Genomic DNA, 20,969 nt, shown 5'->3' with positions numbered 1-20,969 from the left:
GATTTGTATTGACATTTGATGTTCTTTCCATTGATGTCTTACTTATCTATATGATGTAGTATTCAGATGTGATGACAGTAAGATGTTTTTAAAAGCATCATTTTCAGCAGGGTTTTCAGTACATCATTGACCACTTCACTGTATTTAATGTTAGTATGTCTATGATACACGTGAATTTTGTTTTCTTTCTAAGATATGCATTTTCCTTGGTAGTTTTCCTCTCCTGATGCAGCTAAACTAGAGTTCTTTTTCTTCTTTTTTTATACTCTTGTAACTGATTGCAACACATTGAGACAAAGGTGGATCTTCTCAATGTACTATGCAAAATGTCCTGCCGTGATATAAGTGAGTCTATTATTATTCCTAGGAATTTAGTTTGACTCTTCTCTGGGAAAATCTGATTATTTAATCTTATATGTGTTAGTCCTCTGTGGAATCCTTCACCTGCCTGAGTAAACCATCATTATCTTAAGGAGTGAGACATGAACCAACAAGGATTTCAACTGGGATGTTGTTGTACCCATTACTCTGTTTGTTGCTTCAGGGCCAGCATTAGCATCAGAAGTAGATATACCTATATCATCAGCATACTGTAATACTTTAACAGCTCTTGAGAGCACGGTTTCGATGTCTGCAATGTAAACATTAAACAGAATATGGCTAAATTTGAATCCCAGTGGAAGCCCATAGAAGCATTTCTTGAGCCCACAGTTTTATTTATTTATTTTGCATAAGGGGATAGTCCTTAGTTCCAACTAAAAATTTGCTTGTACCATAAATAAAATTGTAATACAGTCCTATCCCTGTCATTTTTTGCGTCAATAAGGGAATGATAATATTATTGTATGCCCCTTCAGCACACACAAACATGAATATAACATACTGTCTTTTCTCAAACGCAATTCATATGTCCAAAGTGAATTGTGTCAAATTATCTAACACAGAAATGTTACCAATTTGATAATCTGGTAGTACATTATTAGTTTTGAGCCACTATTCAAGACTATTTTTAATTATTTGTTCCAAGATGATAGTGCTATGGTCTGCAGGAATCGGCAGATGCTGTATCCTTTTTTGGTTTCAGAATTGACACAATGATCTGTACAATTCAGTCTTCATGAAATGATTTGTATAACCATACTCAGTTGTAGATATCCAACAGCCTCACTTTTGTTGGTTCTGATAAACTCCCCCAGTGTTGCAATGATACATGTTGTCCACTCCTGGTGCTGTGTTTGTTTAGTGGATTAAGCAAATCAACAGTTCTTCCTTTGTAAATAGTGAGCATAGGAAATGATTTGATACTTCTCCTGCTACACTTAAAGGTTCTACCACTACTGAGAGACTCACTATTCTGTCTGCAACTGATTAATCCATCCTTTTGAATTTGATATTTTGTTGGTTTCTGTGCTGAAGAGCCTTAACACATCTCCATATATTTGTGACATTAGTATTTTTATGTAATTTGTTGAAAAATGCTGTCTAGCTCTGTGTTTCCTGTTTCTTTAAAATGTTCTTCAATCAGGAATCTATTTTCTTATATTGTAAGTTACTTGCCAAGTTACTAGTTTGCATGACATTTTCTCAATGCATTTTTTCTTACTGGAGTTGCTGTTGAGTGTTCTGCACCACCAAATGGTTGGAGTTTTCATTGGTATCTTTGTATTTTCTTCATTGAAATTGTTTTGGAAGATGCTTTGTTTATGAGTTTGATAAATGCTTTATAAACATCCTCTATGTTATGGCATATTCTTAGATCTGAAATTAGGTGCTGACTCCGTGTTTTGTATTCTTCTCATTGCACTTCTTTTATTCTCTCTTGTCAGTTTATCTCTACTTCTAGGATAATGATGCACACTGAAGGAAATAATTAAAATTTATATCAATGTTGGGATTACAAGCTGGGTGTCCTACTTACAAGCTAGATGGTACTGCAGTTACCACAGCTGCATGCACAACCCTAGTACATCTCCCATCCCAATACAAATTCCAACTCACTTCCCAGACCACTCCTATTCCCTTTCTAAATTCACAGCAGTATTGCAGAGGCTCTCTGACATTGGAACAACATCTTAGCAATGAGCAAAACTGCATTAATTCTGCCTGTACCTCAGGTATGGGTGATATGTTAATCATATACAGTTAATGTTCCCGGTTCATACTAAGTCTCACTTTTATCTCTGACAGTGACGAATTAAATTTTGTGCCAGAATCGGGATTCAAACCCAAATCTGCTTACTAGGCAGATGCACTAACTGCTGTGCCACACTGACACTGCAGACCTGCATAGATTAACCTAGTATGTCTCCTTCATTTACTTAAATTCCCATCCACACCTCGGCCCATTGCCATTCCCCTTGTTATTTCACATCAGTATTAAATCATTGCTTCAGCATACATCATTATCACAGTTAAAGGGTTGACTCAATACATCTCAGAAACATCAACAGTATATGATTAATGTATCACCTAGACCTGAAGTACAGGCAGAATTAATCATATTTTGCTCATTGCTAAGGTGCTATTCCAATGTCAGAGAGTCTGCAATACTGATGCAAGTTCAGAAGGGCAATAGCAATGAGCTGAAGTGTGAATGGGAATATGTATTGGAGAGGAAGACGTACTAGGGTGATGCAGTGGTTGGCACAGTTCCCTAGTAAATGTTGTGTGTCAGGAACATGCTTAGTATGACTGAGGAAGCAACATCCTCTAATTCTCCAGGTCTCATTTAACTGGTATTGTTCCCAACTGAGCTGTTTGTAGAGAGTTAAAGCAAGCAAGCAGAAATCAAACAAATATTTAATTCATGTAGACCTGGACTTGCCCAACATCTTATGCACAAGCTGCTTACATAGATAGGAGGACCAATAAAATACAATAGGATGTTATACACACAGACAGGCAGAAAATATTTTATTGCTTTACAAAACCACTGCATGAAGAAGTCATGCACACAAAAGACTTTTTGTAATAGTTACATATTTTGTGTAACACAGGTAACAACTTTTTAAGACAAAGTTCAAATATTTCATATATTTAAACGTGATAGGTCTTATTATTTACTGATTTAAAATGGTTAATATTAGCTTATTGAAAATTTGAATCTGCTTTATGTGGGCAGTAAAGGGAAAATGTCTCAAATTCTAAAGAATGCACCAAACACCCCATCATAATGATAGAATGATAACTAGAAAGAATGTTCTGTCATTTCACATCTCACAGATATGTTATCACTTTTTCTTCATTAATTATGTCCACAGCACTGATGTGGTGCATGACTCGTGTGACAGTTTTAATGCTTCTGATGACAGAATGTCACTATCTTGCGCATGATTTTTGATAAGATTGCAGTATTCACATCATCATATTGGTAGTAAACTGTGCTGAGTCAGTATTCGTCTTTGTCCTCATCTGTTTCTGATGCAGCATCCTCCTGCACTTCCTGGTAATCTAACTCCAGTGCTGCCAGGTCTTCACGGGCTTCAGAGAATTCACCTGTAAGTTGAGAGAGAAGAGTAATTTATTTTGATGCAGCAAAAGGGCTTCATCCAGTTATTGTGTTCTACAGATCCTGTTATGAAGCAGAATATTCAGGTATGTTTAAGAAATTAAATTTATAATTGAGGAGTTGACATGGGAAACCAAGTAATTTTAAGAACTAGGTTTTAAAGGAGAAGAAAAAAGAAACATTTGTGGACTTGGGAAGAAGAGTTTCTGTTGTATGAATTGGTTGTGAAAATGTATGAAAGTCATTCTAAGCATTCTTATGTGGAACATACACTTGAATTTTGCCCAGTATCATCAACATGCAACTTGAGATTTTAGTTGGATAACTGCCTACTGTAAACTGTATTAGAATGTATCAACTTGGATGTGATTATCACTTTCTGCCTGTTGGTATGAGTATTCTGATGATACTTCAAGGCATTCAAGATTTGTTGTTGTCATATTGAAGGATTATTTGGCTTTCTCTGTTTTTCACAGATGCAGTTCTTTTATAACCACACATCTCAGCTTCTCTGATGCTACACATATTTTCTTTGGTTACCATTAAGTCACAAACCATGCAGGTATTTGAACAGAGATGGTGAAATGGAGACTTCACTGTTTTCTGAGGACCTGATGTAGAACCATTGTTCAGTGCTTGTTGGAGAATCAGTTGTCCAAGATGCACACTACATCCTATAGATGTTTAAATCTGCACTCAAGAATAACTCAGTTAACTTGTAAATGTTTACATTTGAACTTGTGGGTAACTTAGCTGACTTCTAGTTTTTAAAAAAATCTGGACTTCAGGATAACTTAATTGACATGTATCATGAATAATTTCTTTCTTCTTATGTATAGAAACAGCAAATACAATTTCTAATAAACCATTAACTCACGAGGTGAGGTCTCTCAGACAACATGAGAATTTTTTAACTCCATCTCTGGGGTAACTTCTACCAGAGCACTCCTATATGCTGCTATACTTCACATGCCCTCCTCAAATTGCCAGCTGTGTAGGGTTTTGTTGTCGATTGCATTATTGCCTTGTTCTGACACATATTGTTGATGTATGCTGGTGCCTCCTAGAGGGTACCTTGTGAACGACATGCCTGTTTTCTTAGTAAAGCACAAAATCTGTTTGCAGGAGTGTGTCAATTTCAACAATCCTAAATTTGATGAAGTTGTTAGTCAGTGGGTAGAGGGACATACCGATGATATAGATCAAGAAACAGATGAAAAAGATGACGATTGTGTAGCAGCCAGTGATCATAATTCTGCTGGCAAACACTACTATCAATTAAGGGAAGAACTTCAGGACAATTGTGTTGGACACCTTTCTGTTCCTACAATAACATATTTAAAGTGTTCGTTAACATAAAATGTGTTCTGATAGATGGTAAAGGAAAATGTAGATCCTGACAGTGAAAATCAGTTTTGGAGACTTTCTTTTTGTCCTATCAAGTGCCATTTTTAACCTTGCAATTTAGTTTAGGTGAAAATTTACCTGCTATTAAGATACTATAATTTTTCAGAATGTAAACATCAGTTCTCTAACAATTTGTTTTTGTGTACTAATTTAAAAACCACATAAAAGTATCTAACTTTTTATCATGAAAGTAAAACATTGCTGGCTTCATTTAGTGCAATAAAATCAGTGAGGAGTATTTAAACAACATTGACATAATTATAAAAATAATGTTGTATAACTGAAATAGAAATTTTCAAATGGTTTAGCCTCTTAATCTCAGTTTACACATTGGGGTCACAGAGACCACACTTCATAGTATACATTACAAAAAAGTCACCCCACGACTTAAGGGTTATATCAACACCGTATTCAGTGTATTTCAACTTGTGCTGATGATAATGTATGTTCAATGAAGTACTGTCTGGTGTCAGTGTGTTGAGAAACAGATGAAATCATTAAAACTGAACAAAGCACTGGAACCATTGAGATCCCTATCAGATTCTATACTGAATTTGTGGCCGAGTTAGTTCCTCTTTTAACTTCAATCTATTGTTTACCCCTTAAACAAAAAACCACGACCATTATTTGGAAAAAAGCAGTGGTCACATCACTTTACAAGAAGGGTATAGAAGTGATTCACAAAACTACCATCTATTATCCTTGACACTGATTTGTTGTAGAATCTTAGAACATATTCTGAGCTCAAACACAATGAGGTATCTCAAACAGAATGACCTCCTCCATTCCAGCCCACATGGATTCCAAAAATGTCAATTAGGAGAAACCCAACTCCCCCTTTTCTCACATGACATACTGAAAGCTTTGATGAAGGCAGTCAAATATCTACAGTATTTCCTGGTTTTCTAGAAGAAGTAGACTGAGTACCACATTTATGCTAAGTGTCTAAAAAACAGTCATGTGGGTTATTGAGCAAAGTCTGTGACTGGATGAAGTTATTTTTGGTAGGAATGACACATAGTGTTAACTTGGATGGAGAGTCATCAGATACAGAAATAACTTTCAGTGTGCCCCAGGGGAGATTGTTGGGAGCCTTGCTATATTATCAGTGATATAGTGAGCAATATTAATAGTAACCTCATCCTGATGGTGCAGTTAACTATAGTGAAATACTGGCTGAAAAAAGCTGCATACATATTCAGTCAACTCTTGATAAGATTTCAGAATGGTGCAAAGGCTGGCAACCTGCTTTAAAAGTTGAGAACTGTAAAAATGTGATCTTCATGAAATGAAAAAACTTAGTATGCAATGACTAGAATATCAATGAACCATGGCTGGAACTGGCCAACCCTACGTAGGGCTTTCTTTCTTTCCTGACTTTCATTGCACGTTTACCACTTGTTGTGCAAAGTTGCACCTTTGCAAGAACCAGCCAGCTTATCATTTGATGAAATGTGCATGTTTCTCTCTACTTATTACTGTGACAGAAAGCATGTAATTGTGGTGCATGTACAATTTTACCATTGTCAGAAATGCCCAAAGGAATTTTACAAAACCTGTGCAGCAAAATAACATAGGTTGGGCCATCATCATAAATTTGTTATTAGTATCAGTCACTATTCCTACACCGATCACATGGTGTGTGATGTTATTATTCATCTGGTCCCAGATAGAGAAGTCTGTGAAAAAGCAGTTCTGCTCAAAACTCCAACATTTCCTATGTGCTCTGTATAGCCCAGTCCTTCGAAGCATCATGGGCTGCAGATGATCAGATTGCTGCCTGGGTGGGGTATCAGAAGTTGCTCAGTCCACATCTGTTACACACGCTGCAAGAGTTCAGAATCACTGGGAAGACACTGCAGCATAACATGGGGCAGTGCCGGTTATGGCCACAGCAGCAGCAGGCCACATAACAACAGCAGCCACATGTCTGCCTTTGGTCTTGTCCATACTGATTCATCCAACACTAGCATGTTGTGCACCATAAGTGTTGAGTGCTTTGCAACAAGTGTCAAAAGAAAGGCCACATTGCTTTGGTGTGTAACTCGTCTTCAAATGTAGTGGACACAGTAGTACTGTTTATAGACTTGCTTGTGTTTAATAAACCACTAAAAAAGCAAGTTGGTACACAGGCTGCAAGACTTTAGTAAGCACACAAATGTATGTGGACTTGGGCTCTCCTCCCTTCACACGGGTTTCGTGATTATTGTAGGAAAATATCTAACTGCACATGGATACACCATAAAATTGTGGTAATACATGGACCAAATGCAATGTGGTGGCCAGGCATAGTGCAATGGTTACAAAAACACTGACACATGTGATGCTAATCAGAAAGGAAGGCCACCACCATTGACCACAGATTACAAAGTTGAGGAAATCTTTTCAGGTAGCTGTAAGAACATCTGAGAGGGTAAGAGATTTTCCAATAATGAGAACGTTCATACAGCTGTCCTCAAATTGCTCTGTGATCAAGGAGTGAATTTGTATCATTGAGGAATCAAGTCATTGGTAGGATGTTCTTACTGTTGTTTATGGAGACTTGGCAACTTTATTAGAGAATACACTAACGGCCATTAAAATTGCTACACCAAGAAGAAATGCAGATGATAAACGGGTATTCATTGGACAAATATATTACACTAGAACTAACATGTGATTACATTTTCATGCAATTTGGGTGCATAGATCCTGAGAAATCAGTACCCAGAACAACCACCTCTGGCCATAATAATGGCCTTGATACACCTGGGCATTGAGTCAAACAGAGCTTGGATGCCGTGTTCAGGTACAGCTGCCCGTGCAGCTTCAGCACGATACCACAGTTCATCAAGAGTAGTGACTAGTGTATTGTGATGAGCCAGTTGCTTGACCAACATTGATCAGACGTTTTCAATTGGTGAGAGATCTGGAGAATGTGCTGGCCAGGACTGCAGCCGGACATTTTCTGTATCCAGAAAGACCCGTACAGGACCTGCAACATGCGGTCGTGCATTATCCTACTGAAATGTACGGTTTCGCAGGGATCAAATGAAGGTTAGAGCCACGAGCTGTAACACATCTGAAATGTAACGTCCACTGTTCAAAGTGCAGTCAATGTGCAAAAGAGATGACCGAGACATGTAACCAATGTCACCTCACACCGTCACGCTGGGTTATACGTCAGTATGGCGATGACGAATACATGCTTTCAATGTGCATTCACCGCGATGTCACCAAACATGGATGCGACCATCGTGATGATGTAAAAAGAACATGGATTCATCCGAAAAAATGACGTTTTGCCATTCGTGCACCCAGGTTTGTCACTGAGTACACCATCGCAGGCACTCCTGTCTGTGATGGAGCATCAAGGGTAACCGCAGCCGTGGTCTCCGAGCTGATAGTCCATGCTGCTGCAAACGTCGTCGAACTGTTCGTGCAGATGGTTGTTGTCTTGCAAACATCCCCATCTGTTGATTCAGGGATCGATATGTGGCTGCACGATCCATTACAGCCATGTGGATAAGATGCCTGTCATCTCGACTGCTAGTGATACGAGGCCATTGGGATCCAGCACAGCATTCTGTATTACCCTCCTGAACCCACAGATTCCATATTCTGCTAACAGTCATTGGACTTCGGCCAACGTGAACAGCAATGTCACGATACTATAAACTGCAATCACGATAGGCTTTATCAAAGTCAGAAACGTGATTGTACACATTTTTCTTCCTTACACAAAGCATCACAACAACGTTTCACCAGGCAATGCCGGTCAACTGCTGTTTGTGTATGAGAAATCGGTTGGAAACGTTCCTTCTGTCAGCATGTTGTAGGTGCCGCCATCGGTGCCAATGTTGTTTGAATGCTCTGAAAAGCTAATCATTTGCATATCACAGCATCTTCTTCCTGCCAGTTAAATTTCACATCTGTAGCATGTCATCTTCATGGTATAGCAATTGTAATGGGCAGTAGTGTAGAAAAATACTCTTATGTATTTGGGTCACTTTGATTTCTAGTGCAGCATTCAGTAAAATTTACTTGAACTGCTGTAATAATGTGCAACTTGTTTTTCAAGTCCCCCATACTTTATTTCCCTCAGTTTCATTGCTCCAGAAGATAACACTGTAAGACAACAAAGGGTGGAAGTATGTAAACTAAGTCCATACCCTGGCAATCGAGTTAATGCACCAACAGATTTTGTATGTACCAAACATAGCGAACTGACCTTCTTGATTAGTTTATTATTTTGTTGATTGTATATTAACATATTATCCAACAGGAAAACATGGAGTTTTACACATAGTGTTTCATTTAGTGTAGTACCATTAATATCTATTTCTGGTATGATCAAGTCATTTTTTGTAAAAATGAAACTGTTTGTCATGAACTAAAAAGAAATACTAGAAAAAATGTTGTAGGCTGCATCTCGTTTGGTTGAATTTGGATGTGATTTGAGTAGTGGCATCAATAACCACCAAAGTTCTTGAATGGACTACTTCAGTTCATATGGGAAAGTGACAAGAGGAATGTTCTGTTTTGGTAACAGCCGGTAATCATAATGATCCATCAAACCCTCATATAAAGGATAACTTCACAAACTAAAATCTGTGAGTGAGATTTTGTTTCTTTTAGAGTACATGCTTGGCATACATTCCCATATAAGACATGTAATGTAGCAAAATGGTGTGACTTGAGGGAAAAAAAAAAAAACTTTGATTCTGACAATATCGAAGTACCCGATACTATCTCACAACGTTTACTTGAAGTAGTACAAACAGATAAGCACGTGTTGTAATAATACAAATACAATTTACTGATGTGCCTGGAATACCTAGAACATAGTTATCATCAAATGTAATTAAAAATGTGATGAAATATAGCTACTATGCAAAAATCAGTACAAAAAATATAAACAAATGTTATAACTCACCATATAGCAGAGAGTTGTAGATAGCCAAAACAAACAGACTGTCAGCAAGTTAACTTTTGGCCAAAAAGGGCCTTCATCAGAAATAGACAGCATATGTACAACACTCATGCAAATGCAACTCACACACACGACTGCAGTCTCTGGCTGCTGAGACCAGACTGCAAGCAGCAGCATATGATGGGAGAAGCAACTGGCTGGTGGGAGTAGGGAGGAGGCTGGGGCGGATAGGGGGAGGGATGACAGTGAGGTGGCAGGGGTGGGGGGTTGGGGGGGTGGGGGGTGGGGAGGGGAGGGATAGCACAGTAGAGGTGGGAGGGGGGGGGGGGGGTTAAATGCTGCTATACCCGGGCTGCTGAAACATGTCACTTCAAGGTCACTCCCCAAGTGCCGTATAGTTCGTAGTATAACTAACAAACAAGTGAGGAACGGGAGGCGCCACATTTACTGAATCAATAACAGCACTGAACAAAAGGCGGTTCCTATGTCAATGCTACCACATTGCCAGCTTCCGTGTGAACATTGTATGTTTGTGCGTGAACGCCTGCTGTTGTGTTGTGTTACCACCTTGACTACAGTTTTTGTTTGTTAAAAAATGTCTCCAAAATGATGTCATTCACCAAGTGATAATCCATTGCACTGTGGAGTGCCATTAGATAATCAGGCTTTGGAATTACTATGGAGGACACGTGAGTTTTACAAGCAACAAAAAGAATTTGTTTCTGTTCATGGGCATATGTTGATTCTTGCCGATAAAGTTTTAGAGCGTACCTCGATAGCTTTAGGACTCAGTGAAAGAACAGTTATAAGGAAAGGGGTGCTACTTCAAGACTTACAAGACGGTGAAATAAACATTGTGGAAGAAAGCCCCTGTGGAAGAAACAGTGCGTTTTTAAGAAAAAGAAGCAGCCTCGTCGTATTACAGATATTGATTGTTTCCAATCCGATGCAATTTGTTGGCACATATATGGATACTATAAAAGGAAAGAATACCCCACAATAGCGAAGTTGCTAATTTCTTTAAAAGAAAGTGAACTTTTCTCAGGAGGGAAAACGTCATTTAAGATGATATTAAAAAGTATGGGCTTCTGTTTTAAAAAGTTAGATGGACAAAAACTGTTACTAGAAAAACCTCATGTCATTGTAGCTCATTCCATTTTCTTACACAAAATTGTAGGAAAGGACATACACTCAGTCATATGGTTAGATGAAACCTGGGTCAATGGTGGAGAATCAGTTGAGAAATGCTGGACATATGATACTCCGAACAGCAGCGGTCATCAGTCAACAGGAAGACGATCACGATTAATTGTGGCCCATGCATGATCTTCAAATGGCTTTGTTCCTGAAGGACTTCTAGTTTTTTGATAAAAGAAGAAGAAGAAGAAGAAGAAGAAGAACAACAACAACCTGTGACTATCATGAGGATATGGACCACCCATGGTTTCTACAGTGGTTTAAGAATGTGTTGCTCCAGTTTAGTGTTCCAACAGTTTTTGTGATGCGCCGTACCATTCTATGATTTTAGATAAAGCTCCCACCACTAGTGACCATAAAGAAACTATGGAGAAGTGGTTTCAGGCAAGAGACATTGCTGTGGACATGAGCATGACAAAACTGCTGTTATACTTGCTCATGAAACAAAATAAGCCTGTGGTGCCTAAATACATTGTAGATGAAATTGCAAGTGAACAGGGTCACTTGGTAATTAGGCTACCTCCTTATCACTGTCACTTTAATCCAATTGAATTGGTTTGGACTGAAGTCAAGGCATACATTAGAAGTAACAATAAGACTTTTACTATAACAGAAGTGGAAAGACTGCTATGTGAAGGTCTTGCTACGGTAGATGCTACCTCATGGAGGAAATAAGTAGACCATGTTGCTAAACTGATAAGAGAAGCACAGACTATAGATGGCATTATAAATGAAAATGAACAGTTAATTATTTCTCTTAATGATGATGATAATTATGATGATGACAAAGATAATGGTTTTGGCACCAATTCTGATGACAGTGAAGGAGAACTGGATGGAATTGCACTACAGGCATCGTAAGTTGGTGAGTGTAAATGTATACACAATTAATTCTTTTTCTCTCTGCAATCGGGTAGGCTATGTATCTTTTGTTTTATTTCTTTCTATGAGTGTGGATAGCATGTTATTTGGTATGCTTAGAGTTGCATTATTATAGGAAATTTTACATGCAGCTATTACAGTAACAATTTGGCCAACTTTTCATAGATATTGTCATTAACTTCAGGTGTTGTTATTTCCCAGTTTAATATACTATCAAACACTTAGTCTCCATCGTCATTCTCTCCATTGTTAGAAAAATGTACTTTGTTGCACTTACGTATAAACGTTGATTGTAGCTTACATTTACAAAACGTACTTCAGAGTTGTGGGCATGCACTGTGGCAGCTATTGCAACCTCGCAATCGCAGTGTAGCCAACCACACGCAAGCTGTCAAGTGACATGTTTCACCGGCCCGGGTATAGTGAGAACATACAGGGGAGAGGTGGGCAGAGGGGAGGGCAGCTGGGTGCAATTGGGAGGTTAGACAGAGGGCAGGAGAAAGGGGGGCAGGGGCAGAAGAGGAGAGAATTAAAACACTTGGGTGGATTGGCAGATAGAGGGCTGATTAGTAATGAAATGGGAACAGGGAATGTGTTAAAGGGAATAGGCGGGTAATGACAATGACTAACGCACATTGAGGTCAGGAGGGTTATGGGAACATAGAATATATTTGCAGGGAGAGTTCCCACTTGTGTAGTTCAAAAAAGATGGTGTTATTGGGAAGGATACAGATGGCGCAGGCTGTGAAGCAGTCATTGAGATGAAGAATGTTGTGTTGGACAGCACGCTCAGCAACTGGGTGGTCAAGCTGTTTCTTGGCCACAGTTTGTTGGTGGCCATTCATGTGGATAGACATCTTGTTGGCCATCATGCTCACATAGAATATAGCACAGTGGTTGCAGCTTAGTTTGTAGATCATGTGACTGGTTTCACAGGTAGCCTTACTTTTGATGGGATAGGTGGTGCTTATGACCAGACTGGAGTAGGTGGTGGTGGGAGGATATATGGGACAGGTCTTGCATCTAGGTCCATAACAGGGATATGGGCCACGAGGCAAGGGATTCGGAGTAGGGGTTGAGTAGGGGTGGTTGAGGATGTTTTGTATAGGTTTGGTGGGTGGTGAAATCTCTCCTTGGGAGGGGTGGGAAGGATGGTGGATGGGATATTCCTCAATTCAGGGCACAATGAAAGTTAGTTGAAACCTTTGTTGCAGAATTCTGTTGTGTGCTGCCGACTGTATAAGACGTTGTAAATATTCTCGCATAATAAAGTTGTATTAATGCATGTTGGTGTGTTATTTAATGATCGCCTATTCTCTGCACATCAGGAATAACCACACATGTAACACCTCAACCAATACTGAGAATTGAATAAACTATTTAGAGGAATTACTTTTCAGCATGCCCTTGCATGAAGTAAACAAGCACTATTAACTTCCATAGAAAGAGAAAACCAGATTATAATGATATTAAAATAAGTAATGAGTCCACACATTGTGTGGATTTTCAAAATTTCTTGAAATACCTGTTGACTGTCAATTAAAGTGGGAAGAGTGTGTAAAAATACTTAGTAACAGAACCTCTGCAACATGCTATACTCTCTGAATTCTGGCATCAACATGTGATATTTCATGTATCAGATCAGCATATTTTGTTTATATCTGTACTGTCATTACTTATGGTGTAATTTTTTGTGCCTTAAACCTTTTAAAATGATGGAAATCTTAAATGTCTCGTGTGAATATATTTTTCTGAGTGTTGTGTAAGTAAAAAAAATATTGAGTGCTGTGTCAAAAATTGTTTTGTACATTATCATGAAAATTGAAACAGTTACAATTTGCATCTGGACAGAGAAATTTAAGTTACAACATTGCAGACTTTATTGTAAAGTGTCATCAAATATACAATAAATTAGCACAACACATAAAATATACATGTGTGACTGCTTTTTCAAACCAAAACTAAAAAAAAAAAAAAAATATTTACAACACAGAAGTTTTTATATGGTTATGAAATACCTGCATTAAAAAGGTTATTTTATATAAGAAGTTCTCTATTATAATATATGCAGAAATAATAATTATATAAGAATAAAAGTTAATATAATTATATATTAAAATTACAGTCAATTATCGTGTAAGAAGTCAATTATAAGCTTTTAATCTGTCTATGTTTTGAATGACAGAATCATGCACATTATAGCTGTTTCAAGTTTCATGATAATGTCTGAAACAATTTTTGACATAGTACTCAACCAGTTGATGGATTAATAATGAAATCAATCAAGCATTTCTCAAATTATGAAGAGATGATTTTTGAGGTGAACATATCATGAGCAGTCAAAATGCAGATTTCTACAGCTCAAGACCCGCAGAAAGTTGCATTTGTAAGATGGTTGTGTAGAGGAGGGCTGATACCATTGGGAGTCCTGAGGAACCAGTTGAGAGTGAGGTTGCAAAGGCCAATGATGTTTACCGCATTCAATGCCCCACATAGTGACTATCATGCAACGACAATATTGGCTACTAATGGGAGTGGTGAGCAGAACTGGAGGTATCCAACAGAGAACACAGCATGAGGCTACAGAGTGTAGTTGACTTGCTTAGTCAATCAGTAACTCACAACAGTGCTACAGTATAAGTGGTTTTGATACAAAGGAAAGCAATGGCAACAATAAACAATGCAAACATTGCATTACATCTACAACAACAGTTGCCAAAATTGACATTTCATCAGAAAGGAACCTAAGGAATTTTGCAGAATGAGAAAGAAGTGGCAGGTAAAATATTAGTGTTTCTTCGAGATGAGTCAGTGGAATATGTGGTGTCATATAACTCAACTGTACGGATGATGTACATGAGGAGTACAATGATGACAACACTTGCGTAACAAGTGAAAGCGATATTGAAACCTGTATTCAGCAATGCAGTTCATCATCATTGTTGGACAGAGAGCCACAAACCCCATCTTCATTGAAATGTAGTAAAGTACAATCTACCTCAAATGAGCGGGTACTAAACATAATTACAGACATGGAAGATCATCTGCATCACAGTTAAAAAAAAAATACCAATAACAACAAATTAAAAACAGATTTCAAATAAGTCAACAGCAATAAGACTTAAGACTGTAGTGCATAAGAAAAACTAGGGATATTCAAGGAAGGACACAGTGCACTTTTTACAAAATCTGGTATTTGCACATTTCAAGGATGCTCAATGGAATTTATAGGATATACATGATAGTGCCCTACTACATTATACACATTACATTGCACAGTACATATATTATAGTAATTCTGAGGGAAACAGTGGATGGTTGCAGAACTTCAGACAGTGCTATAGAAATGGTAGAGGTAAGATAGTGAAATTTCAAAGAAATCATCAACTTAACAATGCATAGTAAACTGTGGAATCAGCCTGAAAATGTATAGATGACATAAACACATTTATTCTGTTGTTCAGTCAGGAATTTGTTTCCAAGTCCAACCAGTCAGGATTTGAAGGGGAAATGTATATGAAAGGAACCTCAAAATTAAAGTTACCAAGAGGGTTGTATCATGATCTACTATCATCAATGCCGTAACACGTTCACATACAATTACGTCAAAGGTTAACCTGGATTATACATTGGATAGAAAGTTATTTATTGTGATGGAAAGTTGGAGGTGCTCTGTCCCCTATGATTATTTCTCAGGTGCATGATGTTGGTAGGGTGGTAGGGAATATTTACATCCCCACAACAATGAGTGGGTTCCTCCTGAAAAGTGTATGACACTGCAATCCATACCCCTTGCAACTACTGGACAAATTCAGCCTGTGGATGTTTGTTTTTCCCTAACTGTAAAACATATTATTGCACTGTCTGTCACTACACCTTAAAGGATAACCAATTTCACAATTAGCTCCATGACAGACTGTTTAACATTCGGTTGCATGACATCACATTCCATCAGTTCTCATCACATTGTTACACCAATATGATTCTATAAGCATTCTTTAAAAGTGGATACCTATCTGAATGTCCTGTATGATTTGTAGCTCCCAAGAAGCTAGAATTCAATCTTGATGGCATGAAACTTTGTGATCACTGTGGTGCATCATTTTACATTTAGTCTTCACATTGCAAGTTAGTGATTTGTTTTAAACATTTCTTGAATGTTGATGATGTTCATTTTGTGAAGTGTAATATATACATTGCACAGAAATTTGATCTCTGCACCTCCTAGACACTCATTTTCTGTTGCCTTCCTGATGCACATGGTGAGTCATTAGCAGCTAATATTTTCCCATCATAGATATTAACATAACACTTTCAAATGAGCCTTACTAATGATTGACCTTGTGATCTTGAACTCAAGGGGTTCCTTGTCAGACCTGAGTCTGGCCTTATTGATCAGAGACAGTGGTCACATGTGTGTGAGTATGTGTATTAAAAGCTTTTTGAGCTATTTTGAAGCAAAATATAAAAATAAAATTTGATCATCAATTTGTCACACTGTTTTGTAGCAGATTGTTACAGTGTACTGTCCCCAAACCAGAAGGAGTCGCAGAAGCTTGTAGGTATGTCATCTCGTGGTGACACACCAACTTCAGCTGCCAACACTGGCCCATTTACCACACTAACTGTGAGAAAGCTGACATATGCTGCAAGGACTTCTCTACTTTTGCTGTGTAAGTGCACAGACTACTTTCATCTCCCAGTGTCCTTCACTTTTCTGACTCATGACATCTCATTTTTGATCACAGTACAAACTATGTGTGTACTGTCTGCCCTCGTAGTGCAGCGATAGCATTAATGCCTACCATGCAAGGGGGTCCAGGTTCGATTCCTGGCAGGGGACTGGGTGTTGTGTGTCTTTCATTATCATTTTCATCATCATTGACACTCAAGTTGCTGAAATGGATTCAACTAAAAAGACTTGCAATACGGTGACTGAACCACGAAGGGGATATCCCAGTCAATAAATGCCGTATGATCATTTCATTTTTTTAATGTCTGTATTTTATCTTTATATGTAGGCTCCATACATTTGAACTGACAGAAATCAGATGAATTCATATTTGTAGTGCCTTGTCACTGGTCATTGCTGACCTTAACTATCAAACTCTGTCATATGCAGTGTTTTAAATTGAATTTCTTTGAATCTACCAGGGACAATGGGCAATCAGCAACATGCATTGACAATGTTCTAACTAATTATGTATATGAAGATGTGTATAAATTTTGTGTAGATCTAGGTATTTCAGATCATTATGTATTGTTTATTGAGCTGCCACAGACAGACACAAACATTTCACATACAAGAACCCATATGAGCAGGAACTTTAGCAAAGAAAACTTGCTAACATTTAGTGAGAAGCTAAGAGATAAAACATGGCCTTTTGATTATGGTAACTCAAGTGATAAAAACTTTGAGAAATTCCTAAATAGTTTTCTTGCAGACTTTAATGAAACATTTCCACCTAGACTCTGCAGCAATAAGATAACAAATACAGTAAAGTGGATTACCCAGGGCATAAAAATTTCCAGTGTAAGGAAAAGGCAACTGCACAGAGAACTAAAATATAATAAAGATATAAATTTCATTAAATATGTTAGACTCTATAAAACCATATTTAAAAGAGTTGTCAAGGCAGCAAAACAACTGGCAAACAACAGGTTAATTTTAAATCATAAAAATAAGACAAAGGCTGTGTGGTCAGTCATTAAATCTGAGTTAGGTGTTAAAGCCTGTAACCAAGAAATTCCAAAAATTGACATTGAAGGAAAAACTGTTGTAAATCCAACTCAAATACTAGAGTACTTTAATGAATTCTTTATAAATGTAGCAAAATCTGATGTAGATGTAGCAGATTATCACAACAAAGTAAATCCCTTTGGCCTAGGCAAAAACTCTGAAAACTTTACAAAATTCTCAAAAGTTTCTTTTGAGGATGTAGAAAATGCTATTTTAACATTAAGAAACAAAAAATCTGCAGGTTGGGATAGAATACCCACCAAAGTTATTAAAGTGGTACACAATAGAATTGCAAACCCACTAGCTCAGATAATAAATCAATGTTTTGAAGAGGGCTGTTTCCCAGAGGTACTGAAATATGCTGAAGTCAAACCACTCTTCAAGAAGGGATCAAGAGAGATCATGGGAAATTATCGTCCTATCTCAATTCTCCCAGTCCTATCTAAAATATTTGAAAAACTTGCTGTTGCTCAAATCCAAAACTTCATTGCAAAATATTCTGTTATTCTAAACAATCAATTTGGTTTTCAGCAAGGGAAAAACACTGTAGATGCAGTTAACAGTTTCATTGAGAAAATAAGTACGTCATTAGACAAGAGAAATAAGGTGGCAGGAATTTTCTGCGACCTCACAAAGGCATTCGATTCCGTAAACCACGCATTGCTTGTTTAAAAACTTGAAAAGTATGGCATTGGCGGCAGTGCCCTACAATGGCTTAAATCCTACTTATCCAACAGAAAGCAAAGAGTTAGCATTTCTTCAAATGGCGCATATTATTTTTCTGACTGGAAAAAAATTACTCAGGGTGTTCCACAAGGCTCCATATTAGGCCCAGTCCTATTTCTCTTTTATGTTAATGACTTACCATTAAATATCAGCTCCCCATCAGTTCTGTTCGCAGATGATACTTCTGTCTTAGTTGAAGATCAGGATTCAGAAAAAATTCTCAAATCTGTGATCAGTACCCTCAGTACCTTAGAAACTTGGTTTCAGCTAAATGGGCTGAATCTAAACATATCTAAGACTCACGTGATGCAGTTCAAAACCAAACAGTCAAAATGTGAGCAAATTAAGATTGTACACAACAACCAAGTTATAGAAGAAGTTGACTCAGTCAAATTCTTAGGTCTAAAAGTAGATGAAAATTTGAGGTGGCAGGCACACATTGAATACCTTGCAAACAAATTGAGCAGCTTTGCATTTGCAATGCAAATATTATCAACTGCAACGGACATTGACACGCGGAAAGTAGCATATACAAGCTACTTTGAATCCATTATTAGGTATGGTATTGTTTTTTGGGGTAACTCGACAAACATAGTGCGGATACTAAAAATACAGAAAAAAATCATACGAAATATGTGCACTGCCAATCACAAAGAACCATGTCGACCATTATTTAGGAAACTCAAAATATTAACTCTGCCATCCTTATACATATATGAGATTATTATATTTTTGTACTCCAGACGCGACTTATTTGAGGGAAACCATTTTGTCCATTCACATGATACCAGAAACAAAGAAAATTTTATGCTCCCCACCCACCGCCTCAGACTGTTTGCCCAGGGACCTCAATACATGGGAATGAAAATTTTTAATAAATGAAAAGGGAACAAGTTGATGCAGATGAATTTAGGTTCACTTAAAAGAAAGCTATATGAGGTACTGACAATGAAGTGTTATTACTCAGTGGATGAATTCATGCAGGACAATCTGGAAATTTGAGCTGGGTACAATGTGTTACATGTTCCAAGAAATATCCTTATAGTGTTGTTATTTATTATAGTGCTATCATTAATTAATGTAAAAATCATTGTAATTGTTTTATAAATTTTTGACATGTCTCCTGTACGCAAACCAAATGGATTGCAAATGTACGTCATGAGATGAATAAAACACAATTCACACAATTCACAATATATTAGCCACTGTTGGCTGCTGTGTTTCATTTTGACAATAAGTAATTTATAGCCATGTCGACATACCATCTGACTTTCAGAAAAGCATCATCCACACAATTCCGAAGACGGCAAGAGCTGACAAGTGCGAGAATTATCACACAATCAGCTTAACATCTCATGCATCGAAGCTGCTTACACGAACAGTATACAGAAGAATGGAAAAGAAAATTGAGAATGCGCTAGGTGATGATCAGTTTGGCTTTAGGAAAAGTAAAGGCATGAGAGAGGCAAAGCTGACGTTACGGCTAATAATGGAAGCAAGGCTAAAGAAAAATCAAGACACGTTCATAGGATTTGTTGACCTGGAAAAAGTGTTCGACAAAATAAAATGGTGCAAGCTGTTCGAGATACTGAAAAAAGTAGGGGTAACCTATAGGGAGAGATGGGTCAAATACAACATCTACAACAACCAAGAGGGAATAATAAGAGTGGACGATCAAGAACAAAGTGCTCGTATTAAGAAGGATGTAAGACAAGGGTGTAGCCTTTTCCCCCTACTCTTCAATCTGTACATCGAGGAAGCAATGATGGAAATAAAAGAAAGGTTCAGTAGTGGAATTAAAATACAAGGTGAAAGGATATCAGTGATACGATTTGCTGATGACAGTGCTATCCTGAGTGAAAGTGAAGAAGAATTAAATGATATGCTGAATGGAATGAACAGTCTGAGTACACAGTATGGTTTGAGAGTAAATCGGAGAAAGACAAAGGTAATGAGAAGTAGTAGAAATAAGAACAGCGAGAAACTTAACATCAGGATTGATGGTCACGAAGTCAATGAAGTTAAGGAATTCTGCTACCTAGGCAGTAAAATAACCAATGACGGACGGAGCAAGGAGGACATCAAAAGCAGACTCACTATGGCAAAAAAGGCATTTCTGGCCAGGAGAAGTCTACTAATATCAAATACCGGGCTTAATTTGAGGAAGAAATTTCTGAGGATGTACACCTGGAGTACAGCATTGTATGGTAGTGAAACATGGACTGTGGGAAAACCGGAACAGAAGAGAATAGAAGCATTTGAGATGTGGTGCTATAGACGAATGTTGAAAGTTAGATGGACTGATAAGGTAAGGAATGAGGAGATTCTACGCAGAATCGGAGAGGAAAGGAATATGTGGAAAACACTGATAAGGAGAAGGGACAGGATGATAGGACATCTGCTAAGACATGAGGGAATGACTTCCATGGTACTAGAGGGAGCTGTAGAGGGCAAAATCTGTAGAGGAAGACAGAGATTGGAATACGTCAAGCAAATAATTGAGGACGTAGGTTGCAAGTGCTACTCTGAGATGAAGACGTTAGCACAGGAAAGGAATTCGTGGCGGGCCACATCAAACCAGTCAGTAGACTGATGAC

The 20,969-nt window shown here is 37.8% G+C and overlaps 1 protein-coding gene across 1 annotated transcript in view; it reads right to left on the bottom strand.

Moving 5' to 3' along the window:
• Positions 1-2,781: 2,781 nt before the first annotated feature.
• LOC126293530 (tubulin alpha-3 chain-like) overlaps positions 2,782-20,969 on the bottom strand; it is a 224,273-nt gene continuing 206,085 nt past the window's right edge. The window contains exon 10 of the mRNA XM_049986795.1: positions 2,782-3,495. Coding sequence (XP_049842752.1) covers positions 3,389-3,495 — 107 coding nt within the window. The 3' untranslated portion in view covers positions 2,782-3,388. The remainder of the gene's footprint in view (positions 3,496-20,969) is intronic.

The sequence above is a fragment of the Schistocerca gregaria genome, chromosome 10, assembly GCF_023897955.1.
Source record: "Schistocerca gregaria isolate iqSchGreg1 chromosome 10, iqSchGreg1.2, whole genome shotgun sequence".
In the NCBI taxonomy this organism is placed as follows: Eukaryota; Metazoa; Arthropoda; class Insecta; order Orthoptera; family Acrididae; genus Schistocerca; species Schistocerca gregaria.
The sequence above is the reverse complement of the archived record's forward strand: the minus strand, read 5'-3'. Positions and strand labels throughout refer to the sequence as shown.